General features: G+C 40.6%; 2 protein-coding genes across 4 annotated transcripts; both read left to right on the top strand.

The window, feature by feature from the left end:
• Positions 1-3,488: 3,488 nt before the first annotated feature.
• LOC143501983 (uncharacterized) lies at positions 3,489-6,481 on the top strand. 3 transcript variants are annotated; one of them, XM_076995158.1, is made up of 5 exons: positions 3,489-3,705; positions 3,815-4,049; positions 5,068-5,262; positions 5,339-5,415; positions 5,621-6,481. In XM_076995158.1, exons 2-5 carry the CDS (start codon positions 3,951-3,953, stop codon positions 6,273-6,275), a joined length of 1,026 nt encoding a protein of 341 aa, XP_076851273.1. In that variant the 5' UTR covers positions 3,489-3,705; positions 3,815-3,950; the 3' UTR covers positions 6,276-6,481. The 3 variants fall into 3 exon arrangements, 2 of the variants coding, with proteins under 2 accessions (XP_076851273.1, XP_076851272.1); XM_076995157.1 differs by having other exon boundaries at positions 3,489-3,709; XR_013127041.1 differs by lacking the exons at positions 5,068-5,262; positions 5,339-5,415; positions 5,621-6,481 and adding an exon at positions 4,184-4,445 and having other exon boundaries at positions 3,489-3,709.
• Positions 6,482-12,060: 5,579 nt separating this feature from the next.
• On the top strand, positions 12,061-14,614 carry LOC143501975 (uncharacterized). Its single transcript, XM_076995146.1, has 6 exons — positions 12,061-12,277; positions 12,387-12,621; positions 13,640-13,834; positions 13,911-13,987; positions 14,193-14,537; positions 14,587-14,614. Exons 2-6 carry the CDS (start codon positions 12,523-12,525, stop codon positions 14,612-14,614), a joined length of 744 nt encoding a protein of 247 aa, XP_076851261.1. The 5' UTR covers positions 12,061-12,277; positions 12,387-12,522.
• Positions 14,615-18,489: the final 3,875 nt, after the last annotated feature.

Below are 18,489 nucleotides of genomic sequence, written 5' to 3'. Positions count from 1 at the left end.
GCTGACAGTTAAGTCTTCGATTTGTTTTCGGAGCCTTGGTATCTCCTCGCGTAGCTCTTCATTTTCATTGAGGGAGAGATCAAGCGCAGCAGGCTCATTACTGACGCAGTAGTCATGTTCATGACACGGTAAGGGGTCATCATCATCATCATGGTCAGTCTGCATCTCTGTTAGATCAGTGTTGGGTGGACGCTCTGTTCTTTCCCATACTCCAGGTCGTGGAGTTGGAATAGTATAGTTATTCCATTGAAATAGCACAGGAAAAGCTCCAGGTCGCAGTCGTCGTCGTCCAGTAGGATTGGGAGGTTCGAGCAGCGATAAAATATCGCAAACACACACGGGAAGTACTCGTGATAATAAAATGATCTCTCCTGATCCATTGTTTCTGCAGTTCTGAGTCCTTTGGAAAGGTGTGGAAGCTCAGGTAGGAATTACACCTTGTCGATGCTGTGCACAATGGTACACAGCAGTGGTGGTTGGACCTGCTGTCTGTACGTTGTTGAAACGATACTTTTTTTGTTTAACTGTCATGTTTAGGACACGTAAACGGACAGGAGATGAAGGAAACTTCCAAGTAAATAACGGTAAATATGCTCGTTACAAGACTGGTGAGGTGAATAGCTAGCACAGTGTACGCTTTCAATGGCTACCGGATGTCAACAACCATCCTAAACTTTTAGCAGAAATTACGTCACTTAACAGCGTGCACATATGCCATTGTCCCCTGATTGTCCTCATGTATTATTGTTTGTGTGTATTTGTAACTTTCCATATTCCCCAGTAATTGTTCTAGGTAAAGACACTCTTGAACAGTAGAAGCAAGTGCCATATACTCTGCTTCGCATGTGGAAAGTGCAACAGTAGGTTGCTTCTTCGTCTTCCATGAAATAAGTGCGCTGTTCTCACTTAGGCTCACACAGTATCCTGTTGTACTGCGGCGATCACTGGTATCAGCCGCCCAGTCTGCATCGCTGTAGGCTTGTATACCAAGATTCTCAGTGTTGTTTCTCCTAAAGGTTAAACCTTTGTTTGATGTACCTTTAAGGTATCGCAGGACATGTTTCACAGTGACCCATTGCTCCTGTGTAGGCTCAGCTAGGTACTGTGACAGCCTGCTCACCACAAAACTCAGATCAGGCCTAGTGCAGGTTGTCAGGTATATCAGACTGCCCACGGCCTCTCTGTACATTCTGATGTCTGTCATTTTAACTGCATCATCACTGTATTCAAGCTTTTGCTCACAAGGAGTTTCTCTTACCCTACATTCTGACATGTTAAAACGCTGTAGAGTTTTGTTCGTGTACTTTTCTTGTGACATCTTAATACACCCACCAGAAAAATCAAAATGTATACCAAGAAAATGCTTGAGTTGCCCCAAATCCTTCATCTTGAATTGCTGTGCAAGCATCCCTTTCACTCTTTTCAATTAATTTCCATCCCTTGCAGCGATGATTAGATCATAGAACCATAAAATTATGATCACTTTCCCTTCTTTTGACTCTTGAGAATATACACAATGGTCAGCTTGGTTTTGTGTGAATCCATTTTCTGTTAAACAATTATGTAAAACCCTATTCCAATTTCGTCCAGACTGTTTGAGTCCATAAAGTGATTTCTCCAGCTTATATACTGTAAGAACGCCGTTTTCACATCCATCTGGTGGACCAGTAAATGTTCCTGTACTGCCTTTTGTAACACAACTCTTATTACTCGTTAGGTCTGCTGTTGGTGAAAACGTTTCCCCATAGTCTACTCCCATTTTCTGGCTGTAGCCCTTAGCGGTAAATCGAGCCTTGTATTGGTCATTCCCATCTACACCAGACTTGATTGCGTAAACCCACCTACCCCCCACGGGTTTCTTGCCCACTGCTAGTGTTGTCGGGGTGAAGGTTTTGTTCTCATTTAGAGATTGGATTTCTTCATCCATTGCTTTTCTCCATTCTTTTGAATTGTCTGATTGCATTGCTTCATCATAAGTCTGTGGAATGCCACACACTGCTCTACAGCAGTAGTCTACTGTGATATGCATTCCATCACTATCCTCGTCTTCAGTTACGTAGTCACCTAGGTAATTTGGTGCCCTTCTATCTCTAGTTGGATACCGCCTACTCTCAGGATATAAAGTTACACAGGTCTAATAATTAGGAACAAACTAAAATACAAATTATTTATAATAAATACATTTTATATATTATATTTTTTTTATAATAAATTATTTTTGTTATCATTAAAAGTCAGTTTCCAGTAATTCAATTTCCCATGATGTAATTTATTGACATGAGACAGTACTCATGCATTTACTCACTACTTGAGTAGCTTTTTATCAAAGTGCTTTTTTACTTTTACTCAAGTAAATTTTTGGATGCATACTTTTACTTTTACTTGAGTAACATTTGGTTCAAGTAACAGTATTTTAACTTGAGTAAAATTGTTGAATACTCTACCCACCTCTGTCAGTGTGTGATGTTCATACATGCAGCCCTAATCCTGTAATTAGGCTTGTTGACGCAGCTCTAGTTAGTGATGCGCGGATCGATACTGAAATATCCATTCCATCGATACCAGGTCTTTATGTTGTAAAATCGATTTTCAAATCAGAATATCCATACTTTTGATACTTCAGTCATTTGAGGTAATGCAAAGCACTAACAGGAACACTGTGGAAGTAACAAAAATATTGAGATCTTGTCTAAATGATATGCGGTTGGTGGGAACTACTTTTTCTTCCGCCTGGGTCAGTGCATAATGCGTAAGTACTGCGGCACGCTCACACACACACACACACACACACACACACAGACGCTCACTCAGTGTACTAGGGCGCTGTACGTACGCTATGGCGGAACGCAAGAGAAGTCATGTGTGGAGCTATTTCAGCCCCACAAAGAGCCAAGATGCTGTTTGTGATTTGTGTAAAAAAAAAAACTATAAGGAGTTGTGGCAACACAAGAAATCTTGTTAAACACCTTAGGGTAAACCCAAAGGTCCAATATGAGGCTTTCATGCTTAGGCGGACAAAATAGGAGAGCACTGTGTCAGGTGGTGCTAAAGGTTGTAAAAAAAAATCGGTTGCAGGTCACTAGGAGCCCTTCAACCCTTCAATCGCATGCCATTACCATACGATTCCTTTCCAAGGGAGCGCAACATCTAGTGCTTCCTAACAACACATTTAACGTTGGCCATTTGTACAATATATATAGCACTATAAATTTATATATGTCTCGATGACGGTATGCCAAAAAATATATTAACCTAAATATATATTAGGAAACAGAATAGTTCTATATTACATATATTTTAGTTCTACATTAACTGTTCAAACGTTATTTTATTTTTTCCCTGTGCAAAATAAGATTTCGCTACCAGAATGCGTTACTATTTTGCATATTGAGGCTACTAAACCAATCAGCTTGAAGTCGCCATATTACGCCCTCTGACGTTTCTAGAAAGTAAACAGGAAACTAACGAGCTAACTGTGATGCCCGCTGTTCGTTTACAGAGGGCCACGCAGTTATAATTCAGCTCAATACCAGTTTCAAATGACAGCTAAATTGACTAATCATATCTTCCGTCTTAATGGGCGAGCTTAACTGTAGCCCGCTGTGGCGACGCTAGCTGTCGTTAGCGTACCACCGTTAGATAGTTTCCACTCGCGTTGTTTACATATTCCGCTCCCGAGGAACACGGAGCTGTGAACCTTATTTTGTTGGTACCTTATTTTTGCTTATCTAGTACATATGTTATTGGTTTATTGCGTTTTTAAAGCTGTAATGTCGTCTCAATTTTTATTATTTATTATTTTTTAATGGCTTAGGTGCACGCACCACTTCGTCGTTTGGTGTAAGGATGGTACCATATTTCCGGTTGGTATGCGGAAGTGCAGATGTTTATGGCCGAGTCTATGAAATTCACAAGGTGCCTGTTGGAGTTTCCGAAGTTTACCGTCAACGATGTGCGTCGTATTGTCAGAGCATCAAGTACAACGCCACAGAGTAAACTTGAAAAGGGTTTCAAGTTCTACGTTTCATCCTACCTCTGCAATTTTGAAGGTAAGTGGCTGACGCTAGTTAGCTAGCTAGCCTGAGGTGGCAGTCTAATGAAGTGATGTTGTTTTTAGTAACGAACCGACCTGTCCTAGTACTAGAAATGCCTTTTAAAAACATGTTTGTATTTCTGATGGAAGTATCAGGCAAAAGTAAGGCTAACGAGATAACAGTGAGGGCTCACTGCTACAGATCTATGAAGAAAACAGATACGCCACACCAGCTGAGAGCAGGACTGGTTAAAATGACACGAGTTCTGTTCAGTGTCACGTTCAAAGTTCTGTTGAACAAGTTCAAAAGTTAGTTCAACACAAGTTCAATCTTTTATCCTTGCTCTTACTTCACGTAAGCTGTGATAGCCATAGGCATTGGTTTTCAAAGCTTACAATGGTAGCCAAATGCAGAGTAGCTGAGTGGGAATCATTAGCAGTCTGTTTTGCCTATAGTAAACAAATGGGAGTTTATTTTACAGTTCGAGCTATTGTTATCTACCTCTATGACTCAAAAGCAGAATATAGTCCACCTCAGCTATTCTTCAAACTGCATTTTCTAAAATCTGCCAATCTGTCTTTCAAAACTTTTATCTTCTTTATTAACATATGGCTTCAACACTTACACCTATTAACATATTCTGATAACACTCTTCAAGAAGCAGTTGAAGTAAAACCTGCACTGTTCTGTTGTTGGTGGTGGAAACAACAAAATAATATAAATATAAGTAGGCCTGTTTCACTCCTATGTGTAAGCATTTCATCTGGAGTGAAAATGAAGTTTAAATCTAAAATATATTTTATAGTTTATAGTTGCTCAGTGAACTAGTAGATTGAACCATGCACAACACTGTAGAATAGAACGACAGTATAGCCAAGTGTTTTAAGAGTGATGCAAAACAGCACAAACGTTACATGAGACAATAGACAAGTGACATTCACCACTAACAACATGATGGGACAGAAATTGCGCCTATTGACATTGCTGAAGTCTTCTTTTCAAGATATTACATTTTGCCTCTTGTGTATTTCAGATGACATTACGTGATTCAATGCCAGTTGTGCTCATTAACAGCAACTGCTCTTGTGTTGCTGGTTGCGGAATCTGCAACCACTTGGTTGCATTGCTTTTCCAGACTGCTCATTATTCTGAATCTGGCATGTCTGTCGTGCCTCCTGTCCTTTCATGCACACAGACAGAACAGAAGTGGCATAAACCACCAACAATGGTTTGTCTTATTTCATTATTTAATGTTAGTTACTGTATCACAGTCACTTTACTAACACCATCTTTTAAATTAATAGGGGGTGAAGCCTGGACCCGTGGATGCCATGGTTGTCCTAAAGCCAAAACCAGGTGCTACTACAGCCAGTGGAGTTAGGTATGTAGTACCAAATTTAATAGGCAGATTACAGTGTGTGGTAAAAAAATAAATGCTTTTGATCATCTGATAAGACCCTGTTCTCTTCAAAATTTAATTTAGCCTCGTTGTACTTCAGATGACATGTGATATGTGATTCCCAATCAGTTGTGCTGGTGAACAGATTACAATGTGTAAAAATAAATGTTATTCACTCTTCTTTTAGTACACTTTTCAAGGGCTACAGCGGTGAGCTCCCACACCGGGCCACCCTCAATCCTGGACCAGTCTACGCTGGAATGAAAGCAGATTCTCTTCCACTCATCTGCACAATGAACATCTCGCCTGACAAGCCACTTGTGGACTCCATCTTTGGGAAGGTACAAGTTGGCAGTGTATTGTCCTATCAACAACCACCACCTCCATCTGACAGTGTTGTCATACATGAGGATGCACCCCCATTCCCGAGTCTGCCACTAGAATGTTACCATCTAAGCCCACCTGAATATTCATTTGTGCCAACACACCAAGAACAGCTACACCTAAGCTCACTTTCTGTGACCTTGTCACAGTCACACCTTATTGAGGAGGCAACAAGATCCCAAAGTGCTACACCTGAGTGGCATTCACTTAGGAGAGAAAGAGTGACTGCCTCACATTTCAGAGAGGTGAGCCACGTTAGAGGTCCAGGTGCTGCAGAAAGCCTGGCAGAAAGGATAATCCGAGGGACACGACAAACAGCACACATGAAGAGGGGACTTGAAATGGAAACGGGGGCCTTAAAGGACTATGCAGTTCTGAAAAACTTGAACTTGAACCACTTCAGCGTCCATCATTTGGGCTTGTTGAAATTAAGTGCCCAAATGCACAAAGCTATGTAGACTGCAAATTCCTCAAAGTGGCACAAGGCCTACACAGATTGAAGGAGAGCCATTGTTATTATTGGCAAATCCAGGGCCAGTTATTGATTACTGGTATGCAGTGGTGTGATTTAGTTATCTGTGCCCATGATGATATTTTTGTGCAGCGAGTTTACAGAGATAGCAGTGTATTAGAAGAGGTGAAAAGGAGGTGTGACATGTTTTTCTTTAACACTTACATGCCAAAATACCCCTCTATGCCCAAGCAATAGAAAATCATAATGAACTCATGAACAATTAAAACAATTTCAAATTATTCTGTCAATTGTATTACTATTGTATTCATTTCATTTTTACAAATACAGTAAAAGTTAAGAAATACATAATGTTGTATTGTGTTGTCAATTTTACATATAAAAGTGAAAGCATTTTATACTATTTATCATATTGCACTAAACCTTAACATTGCAGCCAATATTTACAGACTAGCATGACCTAAAGCAGGGGTCGGCAAGCTTTTTGACTCGGAGCCACAAAAGCAAAATAATTGGAAATTTATTTCAGTGACGATGACATGTCACTCAAGCGAACCGAAACTAAATACTGGACATTTGTGAAATTCCATCCGAACATTTTTTAAGTCTCAAAAATATTATACGTTAATTAAATACTCATTAATTCTATTCAAAAGCTGAGCTGCATGCGGCTCTGGAGCCGCGGCTTGCCGACCCCTGACCTTAAAGGGATCATTTTAAGGTTGGAGAAAATATAAAATAATAATAAATCACCATGATTCATATTACATCATCTGTCTAATTCTGGATTGAGATTAGCCATTGTTTGCCCAGGCTTTTACCAAGGGGCCATTTTGATAATTCACCAAAAGACAGGCAACAGTAAAAAATTTGGTTTATGCTCCCTGTGATTGAAAGGGTGATCACTGTGCTGAATATTTTATGTTCTTTGACTCTGCGAATCACACGCTCAACATGGACTCTCAGTCTTGCAATGGACTGTGACGTTCTGATCTCTGACCTAGACAGTTGAGCTCTCTTTGACAGAAACGTGGGTATGTGGACTTTGCATGGAACGCAGTCTTCAACAAGGAAACCCTTGTCCACCATGATGGCCATAGATGGGTCAAGGAGGGCCACAATGCCAGACTGCTTTAAGATCTCTTTATCACTGATAGCACCTTGATAAAGAGAAGACACAAAGGTCACTGCGCCATGAGGGGCTATCCCAATCAACCCTTTGAATGTACAGTGTGATTTATAAGTGGAAAACACTTCACTCTGGAGGAGAAGGGAATTTGGAGTTTGACATCTCAGTTCTGTGCAATCTAAAATTATTTGAGTGTCAGCGTAGTCCTGAAACACATCTGGGAGGTGAGTTTTCACAGTGTCCACATCTAACCAAATAGAAACAGCTCCCAATACAGTATAAAGGAGGTTGGCCCAGGTGTTAATAATACGACTAACAGTTGACCGATGTATTCTAAATCTGTGGGCCAAATCCTTTTGCATCAGTCCCAATGACAGGTAGTTCATGAAGAGAAAAAACTCATCAATTGGTTGAAGAACCTGGGGAAAAAATACATTATCCTATTGTCATATTACATTATGACTATCAAAACTTCTTTTGATGTAAAGATTAATTTGAAAATGATGACATAACATGCTTTGTATGGACAAGACGAAAACATTTACCGTTGCACTGGCAGAGTGAGGGACCTGATCAGTCTTCTCAACAGTCTGTGCTCTTGTAACCCGTATGATGTGGGTGGCTGGCTCTATTTGCTTCCAAAAGCCCATCAGGTGTGCATGGCTTGCAAATCTGTGGAATATAAAAGTTATATATAAAGTTATATAATGGCTAATTCATTCACAATGTATTTCAGACACCAGAGAAGGCCCATCCTTGTACTGTGTCCTGCCATATTTTTTATTTACCTGGTAAAGAATCGTATGTCATCATCAGAGGCAGAAAACCGCTCCAAACAGAACTTGCTGCTGACAGTTAAGTCTTCGATTTGTTTTCGGAGCCTTGGTATCTCCTCGCGTAGCTCTTCATTTTCATTGAGGGAGAGATCAAGCGCAGCAGGCTCATTACTGACGCAGTAGTCATGTTCATGACACGGTAAGGGGTCATCATCATCATCATGGTCAGTCTGCATCTCTGTTAGATCAGTGTTGGGTGGACGCTCTGTTCTTTCCCATACTCCAGGTCGTGGAGTTGGAATAGTATAGTTATTCCATTGAAATAGCACAGGAAAAGCTCCAGGTCGCAGTCGTCGTCGTCCAGTAGGATTGGGAGGTTCGAGCAGCGATAAAATATCGCAAACACACACGGGAAGTACTCGTGATAATAAAATGATCTCTCCTGATCCATTGTTTCTGCAGTTCTGAGTCCTTTGGAAAGGTGTGGAAGCTCAGGTAGGAATTACACCTTGTCGATGCTGTGCACAATGGTACACAGCAGTGGTGGTTGGACCTGCTGTCTGTACGTTGTTGAAACGATACTTTTTTTGTTTAACTGTCATGTTTAGGACACGTAAACGGACAGGAGATGAAGGAAACTTCCAAGTAAATAACGGTAAATATGCTCGTTACAAGACTGGTGAGGTGAATAGCTAGCACAGTGTACGCTTTCAATGGCTACCGGATGTCAACAACCATCCTAAACTTTTAGCAGAAATTACGTCACTTAACAGCGTGCACATATGCCATTGTCCCCTGATTGTCCTCATGTATTATTGTTTGTGTGTATTTGTAACTTTCCATATTCCCCAGTAATTGTTCTAGGTAAAGACACTCTTGAACAGTAGAAGCAAGTGCCATATACTCTGCTTCGCATGTGGAAAGTGCAACAGTAGGTTGCTTCTTCGTCTTCCATGAAATAAGTGCGCTGTTCTCACTTAGGCTCACACAGTATCCTGTTGTACTGCGGCGATCACTGGTATCAGCCGCCCAGTCTGCATCGCTGTAGGCTTGTATACCAAGATTCTCAGTGTTGTTTCTCCTAAAGGTTAAACCTTTGTTTGATGTACCTTTAAGGTATCGCAGGACATGTTTCACAGTGACCCATTGCTCCTGTGTAGGCTCAGCTAGGTACTGTGACAGCCTGCTCACCACAAAACTCAGATCAGGCCTAGTGCAGGTTGTCAGGTATATCAGACTGCCCACGGCCTCTCTGTACATTCTGATGTCTGTCATTTTAACTGCATCATCACTGTATTCAAGCTTTTGCTCACAAGGAGTTTCTCTTACCCTACATTCTGACATGTTAAAACGCTGTAGAGTTTTGTTCGTGTACTTTTCTTGTGACATCTTAATACACCCACCAGAAAAATCAAAATGTATACCAAGAAAATGCTTGAGTTGCCCCAAATCCTTCATCTTGAATTGCTGTGCAAGCATCCCTTTCACTCTTTTCAATTAATTTCCATCCCTTGCAGCGATGATTAGATCATAGAACCATAAAATTATGATCACTTTCCCTTCTTTTGACTCTTGAGAATATACACAATGGTCAGCTTGGTTTTGTGTGAATCCATTTTCTGTTAAACAATTATGTAAAACCCTATTCCAATTTCGTCCAGACTGTTTGAGTCCATAAAGTGATTTCTCCAGCTTATATACTGTAAGAACGCCGTTTTCACATCCATCTGGTGGACCAGTAAATGTTCCTGTACTGCCTTTTGTAACACAACTCTTATTACTCGTTAGGTCTGCTGTTGGTGAAAACGTTTCCCCATAGTCTACTCCCATTTTCTGGCTGTAGCCCTTAGCGGTAAATCGAGCCTTGTATTGGTCATTCCCATCTACACCAGACTTGATTGCGTAAACCCACCTACCCCCCACGGGTTTCTTGCCCACTGCTAGTGTTGTCGGGGTGAAGGTTTTGTTCTCATTTAGAGATTGGATTTCTTCATCCATTGCTTTTCTCCATTCTTTTGAATTGTCTGATTGCATTGCTTCATCATAAGTCTGTGGAATGCCACACACTGCTCTACAGCAGTAGTCTACTGTGATATGCATTCCATCACTATCCTCGTCTTCAGTTACGTAGTCACCTAGGTAATTTGGTGCCCTTCTATCTCTAGTTGGATACCGCCTACTCTCAGGATATAAAGTTACACAGGTCTAATAATTAGGAACAAACTAAAATACAAATTATTTATAATAAATACATTTTATATATTATATTTTTTTTATAATAAATTATTTTTGTTATCATTAAAAGTCAGTTTCCAGTAATTCAATTTCCCATGATGTAATTTATTGACATGAGACAGTACTCATGCATTTACTCACTACTTGAGTAGCTTTTTATCAAAGTGCTTTTTTACTTTTACTCAAGTAAATTTTTGGATGCATACTTTTACTTTTACTTGAGTAACATTTGGTTCAAGTAACAGTATTTTAACTTGAGTAAAATTGTTGAATACTCTACCCACCTCTGTCAGTGTGTGATGTTCATACATGCAGCCCTAATCCTGTAATTAGGCTTGTTGACGCAGCTCTAGTTAGTGATGCGCGGATCGATACTGAAATATCCATTCCATCGATACCAGGTCTTTATGTTGTAAAATCGATTTTCAAATCAGAATATCCATACTTTTGATACTTCAGTCATTTGAGGTAATGCAAAGCACTAACAGGAACACTGTGGAAGTAACAAAAATATTGAGATCTTGTCTAAATGATATGCGGTTGGTGGGAACTACTTTTTCTTCCGCCTGGGTCAGTGCATAATGCGTAAGTACTGCGGCACGCTCACACACACACACACACACACACACACACACAGACGCTCACTCAGTGTACTAGGGCGCTGTACGTACGCTATGGCGGAACGCAAGAGAAGTCATGTGTGGAGCTATTTCAGCCCCACAAAGAGCCAAGATGCTGTTTGTGATTTGTGTAAAAAAAAAAACTATAAGGAGTTGTGGCAACACAAGAAATCTTGTTAAACACCTTAGGGCAGGGGTCGGCAACTGGCGGACCGCGGTCCGTATCCGGACCCGAACGCAGTCCTGTCCGGACCCAATCTCATTCCTGATTAACTGGATACGGACCCAAAAAAACCATATTTATTCATTTTGACGGGAGAATTAATTTTAAACCGGAGTATTTATTTCAGGGCTATTGAAAAAAACACTCCGTCACGAGTGTTACGTTCACCACCCCAGCTCAACAACTTGCGTTCGCCACCCCCCGGACCTCAGGTGACAGCTATCTGCCAAAATTGGACCGCGGACAAATTTAGTTGAGTACCCCTGCCTTAGGGTAAACCCAAAGGTCCAATATGAGGCTTTCATGCTTAGGCGGACAAAATAGGAGAGCACTGTGTCAGGTGGTGCTAAAGGTTGTAAAAAAAATCGGTTGCAGGTCACTAGGAGCCCTTCAACCCTTCAATCGCATGCCATTACCATACGATTCCTTTCCAAGGGAGCGCAACATCTAGTGCTTCCTAACAACACATTTAACGTTGGCCATTTGTACAATATATATAGCACTATAAATTTATATATGTCTCGATGACGGTATGCCAAAAAATATATTAACCTAAATATATATTAGGAAACAGAATAGTTCTATATTACATATATTTTAGTTCTACATTAACTGTTCAAACGTTATTTTATTTTTTCCCTGTGCAAAATAAGATTTCGCTACCAGAATGCGTTACTATTTTGCATATTGAGGCTACTAAACCAATCAGCTTGAAGTCGCCATATTACGCCCTCTGACGTTTCTAGAAAGTAAACAGGAAACTAACGAGCTAACTGTGATGCCCGCTGTTCGTTTACAGAGGGCCACGCAGTTATAATTCAGCTCAATACCAGTTTCAAATGACAGCTAAATTGACTAATCATATCTTCCGTCTTAATGGGCGAGCTTAACTGTAGCCCGCTGTGGCGACGCTAGCTGTCGTTAGCGTACCACCGTTAGATAGTTTCCACTCGCGTTGTTTACATATTCCGCTCCCGAGGAACACGGAGCTGTGAACCTTATTTTGTTGGTACCTTATTTTTGCTTATCTAGTACATATGTTATTGGTTTATTGCGTTTTTAAAGCTGTAATGTCGTCTCAATTTTTATTATTTATTATTTTTTAATGGCTTAGGTGCACGCACCACTTCGTCGTTTGGTGTAAGGATGGTACCATATTTCCGGTTGGTATGCGGAAGTGCAGATGTTTATGGCCGAGTCTATGAAATTCACAAGGTGCCTGTTGGAGTTTCCGAAGTTTACCGTCAACGATGTGCGTCGTATTGTCAGAGCATCAAGTACAACGCCACAGAGTAAACTTGAAAAGGGTTTCAAGTTCTACGTTTCATCCTACCTCTGCAATTTTGAAGGTAAGTGGCTGACGCTAGTTAGCTAGCTAGCCTGAGGTGGCAGTCTAATGAAGTGATGTTGTTTTTAGTAACGAACCGACCTGTCCTAGTACTAGAAATGCCTTTTAAAAACATGTTTGTATTTCTGATGGAAGTATCAGGCAAAAGTAAGGCTAACGAGATAACAGTGAGGGCTCACTGCTACAGATCTATGAAGAAAACAGATACGCCACACCAGCTGAGAGCAGGACTGGTTAAAATGACACGAGTTCTGTTCAGTGTCACGTTCAAAGTTCTGTTGAACAAGTTCAAAAGTTAGTTCAACACAAGTTCAATCTTTTATCCTTGCTCTTACTTCACGTAAGCTGTGATAGCCATAGGCATTGGTTTTCAAAGCTTACAATGGTAGCCAAATGCAGAGTAGCTGAGTGGGAATCATTAGCAGTCTGTTTTGCCTATAGTAAACAAATGGGAGTTTATTTTACAGTTCGAGCTATTGTTATCTACCTCTATGACTCAAAAGCAGAATATAGTCCACCTCAGCTATTCTTCAAACTGCATTTTCTAAAATCTGCCAATCTGTCTTTCAAAACTTTTATCTTCTTTATTAACATATGGCTTCAACACTTACACCTATTAACATATTCTGATAACACTCTTCAAGAAGCAGTTGAAGTAAAACCTGCACTGTTCTGTTGTTGGTGGTGGAAACAACAAAATAATATAAATATAAGTAGGCCTGTTTCACTCCTATGTGTAAGCATTTCATCTGGAGTGAAAATGAAGTTTAAATCTAAAATATATTTTATAGTTTATAGTTGCTCAGTGAACTAGTAGATTGAACCATGCACAACACTGTAGAATAGAACGACAGTATAGCCAAGTGTTTTAAGAGTGATGCAAAACAGCACAAACGTTACATGAGACAATAGACAAGTGACATTCACCACTAACAACATGATGGGACAGAAATTGCGCCTATTGACATTGCTGAAGTCTTCTTTTCAAGATATTACATTTTGCCTCTTGTGTATTTCAGATGACATTACGTGATTCAATGCCAGTTGTGCTCATTAACAGCAACTGCTCTTGTGTTGCTGGTTGCGGAATCTGCAACCACTTGGTTGCATTGCTTTTCCAGACTGCTCATTATTCTGAATCTGGCATGTCTGTCGTGCCTCCTGTCCTTTCATGCACACAGACAGAACAGAAGTGGCATAAACCACCAACAATGGTTTGTCTTATTTCATTATTTAATGTTAGTTACTGTATCACAGTCACTTTACTAACACCATCTTTTAAATTAATAGGGGGTGAAGCCTGGACCCGTGGATGCCATGGTTGTCCTAAAGCCAAAACCAGGTGCTACTACAGCCAGTGGAGTTAGGTATGTAGTACCAAATTTAATAGGCAGATTACAGTGTGTGGTAAAAAAATAAATGCTTTTGATCATCTGATAAGACCCTGTTCTCTTCAAAATTTAATTTAGCCTCGTTGTACTTCAGATGACATGTGATATGTGATTCCCAATCAGTTGTGCTGGTGAACAGATTACAATGTGTAAAAATAAATGTTATTCACTCTTCTTTTAGTACACTTTTCAAGGGCTACAGCGGTGAGCTCCCACACCGGGCCACCCTCAATCCTGGACCAGTCTACGCTGGAATGAAAGCAGATTCTCTTCCACTCATCTGCACAATGAACATCTCGCCTGACAAGCCACTTGTGGACTCCATCTTTGGGAAGGTACAAGTTGGCAGTGTATTGTCCTATCAACAACCACCACCTCCATCTGACAGTGTTGTCATACATGAGGATGCACCCCCATTCCCGAGTCTGCCACTAGAATGTTACCATCTAAGCCCACCTGAATATTCATTTGTGCCAACACACCAAGAACAGCTACACCTAAGCTCACTTTCTGTGACCTTGTCACAGTCACACCTTATTGAGGAGGCAACAAGATCCCAAAGTGCTACACCTGAGTGGCATTCACTTAGGAGAGAAAGAATGACTGCCTCACATTTCAGAGAGGTGAGCCACGTTAGAGGTCCAGGTGCTGCAGAAAGCCTGGCAGAAAGGATAATCCGAGGGACACGACAAACAGCACACATGAAGAGGGGACTTGAAATGGAAACGGGGGCCTTAAAGGACTATGCAGTTCTGAAAAACTTGAACTTGAACCACTTCAGCGTCCATCATTTGGGCTTGTTGAAATTAAGTGCCCAAATGCACAAAGCTATGTAGACTGCAAATTCCTCAAAGTGGCACAAGGCCTACACAGATTGAAGGAGAGCCATTGTTATTATTGGCAAATCCAGGGCCAGTTATTGATTACTGGTATGCAGTGGTGTGATTTAGTTATCTGTGCCCATGATGATATTTTTGTGCAGCGAGTTTACAGAGATAGCAGTGTATTAGAAGAGGTGAAAAGGAGGTGTGACATGTTTTTCTTTAACACTTACATGCCAAAATACCCCTCTATGCCCAAGCAATAGAAAATCATAATGAACTCATGAACAATTAAAACAATTTCAAATTATTCTGTCAATTGTATTACTATTGTATTCATTTCATTTTTACAAATACAGTAAAAGTTAAGAAATACATAATGTTGTATTGTGTTGTCAATTTTACATATAAAAGTGAAAGCATTTTATACTATTTATCATATTGCACTAAACCTTAACATTGCAGCCAATATTTACAGACTAGCATGACCTAAAGCAGGGGTCGGCAAGCTTTTTGACTCGGAGCCACAAAAGCAAAATAATTGGAAATTTATTTCAGTGACGATGACATGTCACTCAAGCGAACCGAAACTAAATACTGGACATTTGTGAAATTCCATCCGAACATTTTTTAAGTCTCAAAAATATTATACGTTAATTAAATACTCATTAATTCTATTCAAAAGCTGAGCTGCATGCGGCTCTGGAGCCGCGGCTTGCCGACCCCTGACCTTAAAGGGATCATTTTAAGGTTGGAGAAAATATAAAATAATAATAAATCACCATGATTCATATTACATCATCTGTCTAATTCTGGATTGAGATTAGCCATTGTTTGCCCAGGCTTTTACCAAGGGGCCATTTTGATAATTCACCAAAAGACAGGCAACAGTAAAAAATTTGGTTTATGCTCCCTGTGATTGAAAGGGTGATCACTGTGCTGAATATTTTATGTTCTTTGACTCTGCGAATCACACGCTCAACATGGACTCTCAGTCTTGCAATGGACTGTGACGTTCTGATCTCTGACCTAGACAGTTGAGCTCTCTTTGACAGAAACGTGGGTATGTGGACTTTGCATGGAACGCAGTCTTCAACAAGGAAACCCTTGTCCACCATGATGGCCATAGATGGGTCAAGGAGGGCCACAATGCCAGACTGCTTTAAGATCTCTTTATCACTGATAGCACCTTGATAAAGAGAAGACACAAAGGTCACTGCGCCATGAGGGGCTATCCCAATCAACCCTTTGAATGTACAGTGTGATTTATAAGTGGAAAACACTTCACTCTGGAGGAGAAGGGAATTTGGAGTTTGACATCTCAGTTCTGTGCAATCTAAAATTATTTGAGTGTCAGCGTAGTCCTGAAACACATCTGGGAGGTGAGTTTTCACAGTGTCCACATCTAACCAAATAGAAACAGCTCCCAATACAGTATAAAGGAGGTTGGCCCAGGTGTTAATAATACGACTAACAGTTGACCGATGTATTCTAAATCTGTGGGCCAAATCCTTTTGCATCAGTCCCAATGACAGGTAGTTCATGAAGAGAAAAAACTCATCAATTGGTTGAAGAACCTGGGGAAAAAATACATTATCCTATTGTCATATTACATTATGACTATCAAAACTTCTTTTGATGTAAAGATTAATTTGAAAATGATGACATAACATGCTTTGTATGGACAAGACGAAAACATTTACCGTTGCACTGGCAGAGTGAGGGACCTGATCAGTCTTCTCAACAGTCTGTGCTCTTGTAACCCGTATGATGTGGGTGGCTGGCTCTATTTGCTTCCAAAAGCCCATCAGGTGTGCATGGCTTGCAAATCTGTGGAATATAAAAGTTATATATAAAGTTATATAATGGCTAATTCATTCACAATGTATTTCAGACACCAGAGAAGGCCCATCCTTGTACTGTGTCCTGCCATATTTTTTATTTACCTGGTAAAGAATCGTATGTCATCATCAGAGGCAGAAAACCGCTCCAAACAGAACTTGCTGCTGACAGTTAAGTCTTCGATTTGTTTTCGGAGCCTTGGTATCTCCTCGCGTAGCTCTTCATTTTCATTGAGGGAGAGATCAAGCGCAGCAGGCTCATTACTGACGCAGTAGTCATGTTCATGACACGGTAAGGGGTCATCATCATCATCATGGTCAGTCTGCATCTCTGTTAGATCAGTGTTGGGTGGACGCTCTGTTCTTTCCCATACTCCAGGTCGTGGAGTTGGAATAGTATAGTTATTCCATTGAAATAGCACAGGAAAAGCTCCAGGTCGCAGTCGTCGTCGTCCAGTAGGATTGGGAGGTTCGAGCAGCGATAAAATATCGCAAACACACACGGGAAGTACTCGTGATAATAAAATGATCTCTCCTGATCCATTGTTTCTGCAGTTCTGAGTCCTTTGGAAAGGTGTGGAAGCTCAGGTAGGAATTACACCTTGTCGATGCTGTGCACAATGGTACACAGCAGTGGTGGTTGGACCTGCTGTCTGTACGTTGTTGAAACGATACTTTTTTTGTTTAACTGTCATGTTTAGGACACGTAAACGGACAGGAGATGAAGGAAACTTCCAAGTAAATAACGGTAAATATGCTCGTTACAAGACTGGTGAGGTGAATAGCTAGCACAGTGTACGCTTTCAATGGCTACCGGATGTCAACAACCATCCTAAACTTTTAGCAGAAATTACGTCACTTAACAGCGTGCACATATGCCATTGTCCCCTGATTGTCCTCATGTATTATTGTTTGTGTGTATTTGTAACTTTCCATATTCCCCAGTAATTGTTCTAGGTAAAGACACTCTTGAACAGTAGAAGCAAGTGCCATATACTCTGCTTCGCATGTGGAAAGTGCAACAGTAGGTTGCTTCTTCGTCTTCCATGAAATAAGTGCGCTGTTCTCACTTAGGCTCACACAGTATCCTGTTGTACTGCGGCGATCACTGGTATCAGCCGCCCAGTCTGCATCGCTGTAGGCTTGTATACCAAGATTCTCAGTGTTGTTTCTCCTAAAGGTTAAACCTTTGTTTGATGTACCTTTAAGGTATCGCAGGACATGTTTCACAGTGACCCATTGCTCCTGTGTAGGCTCAGCTAGGTACTGTGACAGCCTGCTCACCACAAAACTCAGATCAGGCCTAGTGCAGGTTGTCAGGTATATCAGACTGCCCACGGCCTCTCTGTACATTCTGATGTCTGTCATTTTAACTGCATCATCACTGTATTCAAGCTTTTGCTCACAAGGAGTTTCTCTTACCCTACATTCTGACATGTTAAAACGCTGTAGAGTTTTGTTCGTGTACTTTTCTTGTGACATCTTAATACACCCACCAGAAAAATCAAAATGTATACCAAGAAAATGCTTGAGTTGCCCCAAATCCTTCATCTTGAATTGCTGTGCAAGCATCCCTTTCACTCTTTTCAATTAATTTCCATCCCTTGCAGCGATGATTAGATCATAGAACCATAAAATTATGATCACTTTCCCTTCTTTTGACTCTTGAGAATATACACAATGGTCAGCTTGGTTTTGTGTGAATCCATTTTCTGTTAAACAATTATGTAAAACCCTATTCCAATTTCGTCCAGACTGTTTGAGTCCATAAAGTGATTTCTCCAGCTTATATACTGTAAGAACGCCGTTTTCACAT

The sequence above is a fragment of the Brachyhypopomus gauderio genome, unplaced genomic scaffold (assembly GCF_052324685.1).
Source record: "Brachyhypopomus gauderio isolate BG-103 unplaced genomic scaffold, BGAUD_0.2 sc183, whole genome shotgun sequence".
NCBI classification, from domain to species: Eukaryota; Metazoa; Chordata; class Actinopteri; order Gymnotiformes; family Hypopomidae; genus Brachyhypopomus; species Brachyhypopomus gauderio.
The sequence above is the reverse complement of the archived record's forward strand: the minus strand, read 5'-3'. Positions and strand labels throughout refer to the sequence as shown.

What these genes read in the sequence shown, in the direction of transcription:
- LOC143501975 (XM_076995146.1), top strand. Translation starts at nt 12,523, where the DNA reads ATGTGCGTCGTATTGTCAGAGCATCAAGTACAACGCCACAGAGTAAAC. An exon ending in CTACCTCTGCAATTTTGAAG is followed by an intron (nt 12,622 to 13,639) that starts GTAAGTGGCTGA and finishes TGTGTATTTCAG; the next exon opens with ATGACATTACGTGATTCAAT. An exon ending in CTTTCTGTGACCTTGTCACA is followed by an intron (nt 14,538 to 14,586) that starts GTCACACCTTAT and finishes GCTACACCTGAG; the next exon opens with TGGCATTCACTTAGGAGAGA.
- LOC143501983 (XM_076995158.1), top strand. Translation starts at nt 3,951, where the DNA reads ATGTGCGTCGTATTGTCAGAGCATCAAGTACAACGCCACAGAGTAAAC. An exon ending in CTACCTCTGCAATTTTGAAG is followed by an intron (nt 4,050 to 5,067) that starts GTAAGTGGCTGA and finishes TGTGTATTTCAG; the next exon opens with ATGACATTACGTGATTCAAT. An exon ending in GGCATAAACCACCAACAATG is followed by an intron (nt 5,263 to 5,338) that starts GTTTGTCTTATT and finishes TTAAATTAATAG; the next exon opens with GGGGTGAAGCCTGGACCCGT.